General features: G+C 41.7%; 1 protein-coding gene across 1 annotated transcript in view; it reads left to right on the top strand.

Annotated features, from left to right (window-relative positions):
• Positions 1-8,614, top strand: part of dcp1a (decapping mRNA 1A) — a 9,545-nt gene extending 931 nt beyond the window's left edge. Inside the window, exons 3-9 of the mRNA XM_035657170.1 lie at positions 202-329; positions 2,342-2,408; positions 2,545-2,683; positions 3,169-3,264; positions 3,415-4,032; positions 4,163-4,384; positions 5,652-8,614. Coding sequence (XP_035513063.1) covers positions 202-329; positions 2,342-2,408; positions 2,545-2,683; positions 3,169-3,264; positions 3,415-4,032; positions 4,163-4,384; positions 5,652-5,732 — 1,351 coding nt within the window. The 3' untranslated portion in view covers positions 5,733-8,614. The remainder of the gene's footprint in view (positions 1-201; positions 330-2,341; positions 2,409-2,544; positions 2,684-3,168; positions 3,265-3,414; positions 4,033-4,162; positions 4,385-5,651) is intronic.
• Positions 8,615-9,942: the final 1,328 nt, after the last annotated feature.

Here is a 9,942-nt window from a genome sequence, read left to right on the forward strand (position 1 = left end):
GTCAGTGTTTAAAATGTTAAAAATAATGCCTCAGCTACTTATGGAACTAATACATTGATTGATCCGTAATGAAAATATCAGTCAGTTGTAGTCCTCCTTTATCACTGTAGTCAAAGTAAACACAAGATGCGTGGTCAGAGAGGTGGTGGTTATGTGTTGCACTGTGAGAGCGTTACTCTAAAGTGTTTATCTTCATCTAAGGTCGGCCTCGCCTCGCCATGGCTTCACCATCATGAACCGACTGAGCGCAGAGAACCTGGTGGAGCCAATTAACAAAGACCTGGAGTTCCAGCTGCAGGATCCATTCCTGCTCTATAGGAACGGCAACTGTGAGTATTTTGTAGAATAGCAGCTCTAAAGCAGTAGACACCATACACAGTGCAGACATACTTCTACTTCCCTGTGGACTGAAATTAGATTGAGATAGATTAGAGATGAGATTATTATTCACTGTCTGCGATCCAATATTTTTAGACTGTTTTTTTGAGAGGTTAAAGGCAGCAAGAGCCATGAGCCAAACATAGAGACTCAACGGTCATTAAATGATTGCTGTATCACCAAAGATTAAATCAAATAAATGTATATACTGTGCATACTTAGCAAGCAGACAGCAGTACAGGTTCAGCTCACATTCACTATCACACAAGCATTAAATGAAACAGAACAGAATGATACCTCCGAAAATGCCGAACAAACACCTCCCCAAGGTTTTCTGGAACATCTCTTTTCCCTTTTGCTTGAAGTCATTTTGCCGTCTTGGAGTCTCATTTAGCAAGAAAACTTCTTCTGAAGAGCTTTTTCCACTCATGACCTAGCAGACAGCAACAGTTTCAGCTTGGTTTTCCCACAGTCAATATTATTCTGCATTGGGTCAGCAGCCAAAAGACCAATGTGTTTGATTACTAATCTGACTACTCCTTGATATATATTTTATTGTACAAGTTGTGTTTTATCCAGAGAGGTTCCAGTACTGCAGTAAACCCCCCTTTAGCTTTATGGAAAGGGTTCAACAGGAAGTAAGCTTAAAAGAAAGTAGTGATGAAATTTCTCAGATCTTCAAAAAGTAACTGACCGCGTTGCCACCGAGGTAATCTATTAAAAGTCTGAACAGGAGTTTCATCACGGCAATGAACAAGGAGTTTGACTGTTTCCCCAGTTGTTTGCTTATGAGAAAAAATAACATGGCCAGGGTCAACGTCAAAGTAGACTGCTCTCCTTTGGGACATGGTTTGCCCATCAGCCTGGCTGGTATGGACGACATGATGCAATTTCTTGTTAGTACTGAATCCAGAGCAGCTTCTCTGGTGGCTTCACTTGAGTCCAAGTGCTGTTTTTAGCATTTTAATTCCTCAGAGTGGGTTGAGTTGCAGACAGATAAAACTGGGTACTATTGTTCTAATGCTCGTCGACCGTATTCCTCAGTTGTGTTGGAGATGTTTCCACAAAGACAGTTCCCTTTGCAGGACTGGTTGGAGTTAATTTTCTCTGACTGTGTCTTCTCCTGGCTTTTATTCCATTAGCTGTTTTTGACTACTTGTGTAGTTCTCTTGTTGTTTTTTTCAGTCCATTTGTGCTCTTCAGTAATGTTACTCACTGGCTCAGGCAGCGCTCAGCTCTGTAGTGCCTGTGTTTGTTTGTGCTCCTGTGAAGCTGTAGTCGTTGTGGTATAGAGTCCAGGTTTCTAATCTTGAGAGAGACAGAGTGAAGGAAATATCTTCAAGATAGTCGTAAAATGCCCCCCTCTGCTGTGAACTGGAAAAAACAAAGAAGCATCGATGAAGGCTGAGTGGAAAAAGAAGTTTGGAGAGCCAACAGTCCGACACAGGGAGGCTGGATTCTTCAGAGAGATGTTGATAATGAATGGTTATTTGTGTCTTACTTCAAGCCTCTTTGAGTACTGGTGAACTCACTGCCTGAGGCTCATGTGTGTACTCAAAGTTGTTAAGAGAGACCACACACACACACTCTCTCACACACCTGTTTACACCTCTACATATTTCCCCTCGGTAGCAGTAGATGCTGCAGGGAGGCAAACACTCCGGTTGCTAGGTTACCTCAGCTTCTTGAGGGACCTTGAATACACCTGTGTTTTATCACACACGCACACAAATGACACACAGGCAACGTTCAGTCAGCTAGCTATTGTTCCAGCAAAAAACTGCTGACACACAGTTTGCTTTTTTTATTTAAATTTTTCAGTGCAACAAGTCGTCAGTTTCCCTTGGGTGACGGTGAATGTGGTGTCAGTTGTTACTGTTTTGTTTAGTTTTCAAGGAACAAACGTCCAGTGTGATGCTGCTTCTGCTACACGGTGTAATATATATTTGTTTTTTTCTTGCAGTGGGTATCTACAGTATTTGGTTCTATGACAAGAGGGACTGTCAACGCATCGCTCAGCTGATGGTCAAGTAAATATCCAGACATGTGTATACTGTATCTGTGTTCGATGAGATAGGATTCATCCTTTAGGTGTTTGTTTAAAGGCAGCTCTACTTTCTTCACAAGGAGCATTTGAATTTAAATAACACTTTAACTCTCCCCCAGGATTGTGAAACAAGAAGCAGACCATGCCCAGAGGGAGTCACCAGAGAGGGCAGAGCCGCGGAGGACCAATGGTGTCGCAGAACCACGGCCCATCGACATCCTGGAACTGCTCAGCAAAGCCAAGGAGGAATATCAAAAGGTGAGGCAAACACAACATGTTTTCTTAGGTTCTTCGATGAGCAAATTATTTTAATATTAGTATTTGTTACTTCTTAGCTGTACAAGACTTTACATTTTCATTGCAGATAATATGTACAAAAACAGGAGCTTATATCGGACTGACTGTACAGGAGCTACAAATGCTTCTTTTTACTGTGTACAAACACCAACGCAGAGTCTGAGGAATAAATTCTGTTCTGATTTTGTTCTGCCCATACGCTGATGGAAACACTTTCACAGGTCTGACTCAGCAGGTACACATTTATGAGTCACACACATGCAGAGCTGAGATTACAGTGGTCCTAAATGGAGGATTCTTTCAGGTGTGGGGGAGCCTATATAAGCATCTAGATGTGAATCTGAATTAATGCCTACTCTGGCACCTTAACCCCTGCTTTTTGTGTATTTGGTTGTGTTTGTTTTTTATTGAAAATACCATTTAATTTCTGTTTGTGTGTGATGCAGGCTCAGACAGGTGAAACAGATGTGTCTGCAGAGCTTAATATGAAAGCAGTGATCAGCGCCACAGAGCACGTGCACAGCACACCACAACCTGAAAAGGTACATACCTTATACAAACATTTATGCAAAGTAATTCAGCGTCTGATTATTTATCCATTTATCTATATGATTATATTTTGAGAGTGTTGTCTGCTTTGTTTTGTGATTGGTTTCCACCCAGCTCACAAATGTGTTCTTTTTACCCCGCAGAGTTCTCATACAATGGTGAAGCAGATCACAGTTGAGGAACTCTTCGGCTCATCCCTCCCTAAGGACCCCTCTCTACCCACCATGCCCAAACAGAACACCACTACTGCGTCCACTGACCCCTCCACTGTTTTCCTCCAGAAACAGGCTTTTCCCACTCCAGCCCACCAAAACCCTCTCCTCCCTCCCCATCTCACAGCCCAAGACCCTGGGTCAAACCAGCGACATCAAGCCCCTGGCCTGCTCCCAGCTCCATACACGCTACACCCCAGCCCTGTTTTCCAGTCAGTGGTCTCCAGGTCAGACCCTCAACCTCTGTGCTCGGTCTCCCCTCTCATGGTGCCTCCTGCTGGCTCAGAGCCCCGTGCTGCTCCCCCTGGTCCTACAGCACCGTCGGCAGCTGCTACGGCCTATTTGGGACAGGAGATACTCGGCACGCTCAAACCGTCAGTGTCATCCGTGAGTTCGGACATCCACAAACCGATCCTCGCACCCAACTTCCTGCCAAGCACGCTGTTCCCACCCCACAGCTTCCAAGAGCCCATGGGGAAACCCCTTCTCCAGCACAGCAAAGAGATAGATGTTTTCTCTCAACCTCCAAACTTGATCAAACCAATGTCTGTGAGTATGACGGTCTGTTTGCTGGTTTCACCATTATCTCATGCTCTCATGTATTCGATTATACCACAACAGATTAGGTTATAATCCAGCATGTCGTTTGTTCTTGTGCTCTTTCCTTTTCTATTCTCAGGCTGTCCCCATGAGTCCAGGCCTTAATGTTCCAGGGCCAGAAATGTCTGTGCTTCTCTCCCCCAGCGCCTTCCAGCAGTCAATCAATAAGACAACAGCAGCAGCATCCGTGGTCCCTCCTTCCCCCTCCGAGCCCCCCTCCACCTCTGTAGGAGCCATAGAGTCTCCACAGACACCCTGCAGCAAAACACAACTACAGGAGACTCTGATACACCTTATTAAGGTACAGCTAGGCCATAACATGCATAAAAGCAGTACTTTCGGCACATCTGAGTGGAAAAAGTTTAGGCTTTTCCCCAGACTCAAGTGTAAAGTTAAAGTCTGTTCAGCCCAATTTAACAAAAAAAAAGAAAAAAAAAAGAAAACTTAAAAGAAAATCTAGTAAGCAGGTAGTTTTGGTTTAATTTTAGGTTGTCTGCACCACAGGAACTTTCCCAGGGGTCCAAAAACCTTTTGATCAGAGGAACCAGGGACTAAAGCCATGTTTTCACCACAGGAACTTTCCCCAGAGGCTAGGAACCTTTTGAAAGTTTCCACTGCAGGTACTAGGGTCTAAATTAAGTTCCAGGGACATTATTTTAGACTTGGAGTGCTGAACGTCTCTGACTGATCGAGTACTCGTAGCATTTTATTTCAGCCCGCATTTTAAAAAATCTGCTGCCGTTTGTTGTGCTCACCATGGATCTACAGTAGAAAGCGTACGACAGACGGACCAACGTCATCAGTTGGTCAGCCATTGCTTTTTCATACATCAGCAGATTAATTTGCCTTATTCTTGCAGGTCTTTCGGCCACAGTGGAAACGCAGACTGAAACAAGCTGAAGTAGCCTTTTAGTTCCTTTAAATAGTAGGTCCTGGCTCTAAAAGTTCTGAGTACTTTAGGTGGAAACATAGCTTAAATTCAGTCCCTGTGTGATAGTTCCTGGTGGCAACACAGCCCCTACGCCAGTTAAAGTACTTTCTGATAGTTTAGGAACTTTTGGAACTGACAGTTGACAATTGGTCAAACACAAACCCAGTGGCACCTACAAGCTGTGAACAGGATGCTGTTAGTATCATAAATTGGGATGAGGGGTGGACATTTCTTGATCTTTTTAACTGTAAAACCTTCACAGATCTTCATGGTTCTTCAGATGTGGTGGAAAAGCAAACAAGAATGTTTAAAAGGGACTTTTAGTTCTTAGTTTGCCTTGAAATGGTGGTCGAGGTAAAAGGAATTTCATTTGTTAAATTATATTTGAATAGATCACTAGCAATCTAAAGTTTTCATTTGAACTCCTGCCTGCTGAACACTGATTCTGAAAAGAAATGAGTGTTTTAATGTGAATCTGTGATCTGTAGTTTGAGAAATTCAACCTTAAAAACCATTTAGACGTCTAAACTGTTTTACAATTTGTTTGTTTCTAATGAAAAGGTGAACTGTTTGCACACACACACACACTCAGGTGTAGTTTGTTCACTCCTCTCTTGTTTACTTCCTCCCTGTCTAGAACGACCCAGACTTCCTTGGTGCCATTCACGACGCTTACCTGCAGAGTCTGTCCAAGGACTTTAGCAACATGAAGCTATAGTCTACTTCAACCACCGCTGTTACTTTCCGTGCTGCGACCCCTTTGTGACCTGTGAAGAATCCAGAAGTTATTGGGAGTTAAAAGAAGTGCAGATAACAGGTTTATGACACTTCACTGTACACCACAACTCTACAGAACTAGTCTGTCCCGAGGGTTACTATTAGCATGCACCACACCATTTAGCCCTCTGATCCTGAACTTTCTGAGTTCTCGTCCGAACACTGATGCTGTCCTGGCTCCCCGCGTTATTGTGGATCGTCTTTTTGTCGACTTATATAAAAACCAGAACTACTGTGGGGCAGAATATAAAAATTCCCAGCGTGGCCTTGAGTTTTCATTTTTACTTTATCAATATGATAAAACTGTCGGCCATGTTCTGGTAAAGTTTAGCGGTGGCTGGTTTAATTCATTGGAGGATGGGACCACACTGTGGAGCTTCTGTGACCTCAGATCTTTTCTCTTTTGACCTTGGGACAGAGAATCTTGCAGCTTGAACGTTGTGGGAATCACAGACGCTGCTTCTCTTACTCACCTCACGTCTTTGGAGATCTCGCAGTGCGAGGCTACGGGGACTGTGATTACACTGACACTCCAACTGCTTATTAAGAGAAAGACCGCTGTGCTGGGGACTTCAGGACTGTTGTGCAGACAAACTGTCCCACTGTGTGGTGTTTAAAAAGGACTACTCATTTTTCTTTCTTTACATATTAAACCTTTCCCCTCAAAGTAATGCTGAGGTCTGTATATTTTTGGTACCATCAGAGACTCCGAACAGCCGTTACAGTCTTTGTGGCATTTTGTGTTTGTCAGTGTCGGGACAGGACTGTTGAGAAACGTTTTCAACCCTCGTCCCAGGAAGATCAATAACTTCAGTTATTGTTTGGAGAAGCACTTGCAGCTCAGAGCTCAGACTTAGAATCACTTCCTCTCCACTGCTTTTTTTAATGTTATGTTAGAGACTGTGACATGTTCAGAAAGACAAAGACGAACGCACAAACCAACTTCTTTGCTACCTTTCTCCACATTTATCTTATCCTTGCTCTTTCTCTCTCTCTTTGTCCTTCTCCTCGTCTGTGTTGTTCATTTCTCCTCCACTGAGCTGAGCTCGCAGTACTTTATGTTCTGGGAGGGGAACGTGCAATAGATAACAGTCGCAATGCCTCTAGGGATGCCAGCATTTTGGTGTATTTTAGGATGGTACAGTAGAGCTAAGTTTCTCTGAACCTCTAGGTTCTGGTTCTGCAGCTGAGCGATAATTAAAATATAAAAACACAAAAAATTCTTCATTCTTGGATTGTTGTTTACATTCATTCCTTTTTAATATTAAATTGCTCAGAAAACAGGGGGACTGATCATTGATAATTAGTTTTAGTTTCAGTATGTTTCAAACCAGTGGAGGTTATACCAGTAATCCAAATGAATGGTGAAAAATAGAAACTACCTCCATTCCTGTCATTTTGCAGTAAAAGGCTACTGCAGCACAGAATGGTAAACCCTGCAGACGGCAGTGGTAACGGGAAGAAGCACATCAGTTTCTTCCTCATGTGCAACTTTGAGTGGCTGTCGTGTGCCGTTCATGAACAAAGAAGACAAATCTTATGTACATCAGAAAATCAGCTTTCAAATACTAAAGAAAGGTTTATTATGTGGCATGTGTGCATTTTTAAATACACACAGCAGGTCACTCACAGGTCTCATTATCCTGTTGTCACAAAATGTTCAGCCATATACAAGATCATTGAAATAATGTAAAAGCATGACGATTTCAGTTGTGAGGTACAGTGATGTTTGACGTCAGCAGTCGGTTCATTAACGATCGGGCTCCTTTTTCACATGTCAGCGTTCAGATGTCTGTTCTACAGTTCTCTAAGCAATCAATATACCAAGTCATTCCAGATGGAAATAGATGTTGGAAGAGGACGTTTTTGTTTTTAATTTTTGCAAACAACATGAATTGCATTTCCATGTCACTTGTGGAACGTGTGAAAAAAAAAAATGTATGTAATCAACCATTGGAAACAACTCAAGGAGTGATATGAATTTCTGCATAAATACCCGTCTTGATTGTGATACCACGACGTTGCATTTGGCTCTGTTTGAATGTATTTGACGTTAACTCGCAGTGTGTGCCTGTCTTGTTTCTGTGTCTTGCATATTTAAGTTGAACTCAGATTCTTTCAGAACCAGCTGTTCACCATGTTTTTCTTTCCCTTTTTTTTCTTTTGTCAAAATGTAAATTTCTAATGATGAAAGAACACATCTGCAGCCAGAGAGTAAATCAAATAATTTGTACATTGCTTTGCCATGTTCTAATCTTTCATTTCAGAGGTCATCTTGCCAACATTTCTGGCATGTGTTGGTTAAATAAACATACACAGGAAGAATGATTGAATATTTTTAATGCCGGTCACATATTTAAAATTTTAAGGTTATTTTACACTTTTGGAATAATTTATCTTATTGGCCAGAGATATGATTTTAGGAAAGTCTTTGCAAATTACATTAATTTTCTAAGATTGTTGTCACTGTGCATTATTTGGTTTATTATGACTATTTTGTGATATTAAAGATTTGAAAATAGGGTTGTCTTTTTGTTTGCTGCTGAGAGGATCTGCTGTGTTTCTATCAGCTGTTAATGGGATTTTTATTATTTTTTAGCTTACTCCTTTTGCTGACAGTTTTTTGTAATGGCCTGTAGAAATCTAACTACATGATATGCTATTGTTTCTTTTTTTTTTTTTTTATCCATTCATTTTCAGAAGTACAGTAGATCGGTGCAGTTTCTGTGTTTGACCACAAGATGTCACTGTGTGCTAGCTGTTGTACTCAGCCATACTGGTTGTAACTGTCAACATTAAATGGTAATCAGTTGGTTTCAGGCCCATGATGCAAGGGTTTATTTCATCAGAACTTGATCTGGGAGCCGTTCTGGGTTTAAGTGACGAAACAAAAGTGTCTGTCCTCAGTAGGGAGATCTTGATTAACTAGACTGGCCAGGAGAGTGTTATTATCTCCCCTTTGATTGCCCTCTCTGGGTCCCCTGCTGGTCAAACGTGGACATTACTCTTATCTGAGCCTGGCTTTGGATTTCTCAAGATCATAAGAGTAGAGGTTAGCCTCCTAAAAGTAACCTTTTATAACTGTGTCAAAGTTAAAATAACACTTGGAGAGTAATACATCTATCCACCTCTAACCTGACTGTCATGTAACTGCATGTAGGTGTAGCCGGTTTGTAGTGCAATTAATCAGGTCAGCCTCAGTGGGAAATGTCATTAAGGTAAGATTACTGTCATTTGTGATCCTTCCTTCCTCTCTTAAGTGCTGTAGCTTCGCACGGCAGGTACGCTTTATTCTTTAAAGAGAGAACTGTCTATATCACGCTCGCGCTCAGCTCTGTATGTTTGCCAATTCTTTGCTGTTCAACACATATTAATGAAACACCAGAACACACATTAGACCCTCCTCTGATAATCCTTGGATCCACTTAAACCTGCTATTATCATAAATTCAACCCAGGTATACAGTCTGACTGTGCACTTTACTCAATCTTTACTTAGACAGTGATCATCATAAAAGCCAACATTTTAATGCCCTACCCTCCTCTTTTTATAAATATATTTTTCCTCCAAAAACATGTGAATTCAGTTTAGAGGAGATCAGTGGTGGTATTGCAGATGACCACTTACTGTTTCACATCCATACTGCCACATGGTGCGACTACAAGAAAAGTCCATTAGTGGGAAGGAGCCAACTGAGAACATATGTGTAGGTTATATACAGTGTATACAGTATATATTGTAGTTGTATTTGATGATGGAAGTAGGCAACAGTAAGAATATAAGGCAATATGTAATATGTCATATGTAAATATGAACCAAAAACGAGAAATAAGTAGCTGAAATTGATTATAATTCATCTTGCTTGAAATGATAACAACATTGTACACATTTGGTTTTTTTTAATGCAGGTTGTTTCCTTTTTATTCTCACTCCTGAATCTGTGTCAAAGGGAGAGGGAACTTAATATAATATATGTATTGATATTGAACCCGACCACAGAGTGCCTGACTGTGTAAGCGTGTACTATTGGCTGTGCTCACGCGTGACAGTTTGGAGTAACTGTAGGCTCCTTTTAGCCCGAGATTAGCCATATTCATAGACTTTGCCTGCGAACACGCCCCCCCCCCCCCAAACCCCCCCCCCCCCCCCCC

The sequence above is a fragment of the Morone saxatilis genome, unplaced genomic scaffold, assembly GCF_004916995.1.
Source record: "Morone saxatilis isolate NCDOM2014 unplaced genomic scaffold, NCSU_SB_2.0 Contig15, whole genome shotgun sequence".
In the NCBI taxonomy this organism is placed as follows: Eukaryota; Metazoa; Chordata; class Actinopteri; family Moronidae; genus Morone; species Morone saxatilis.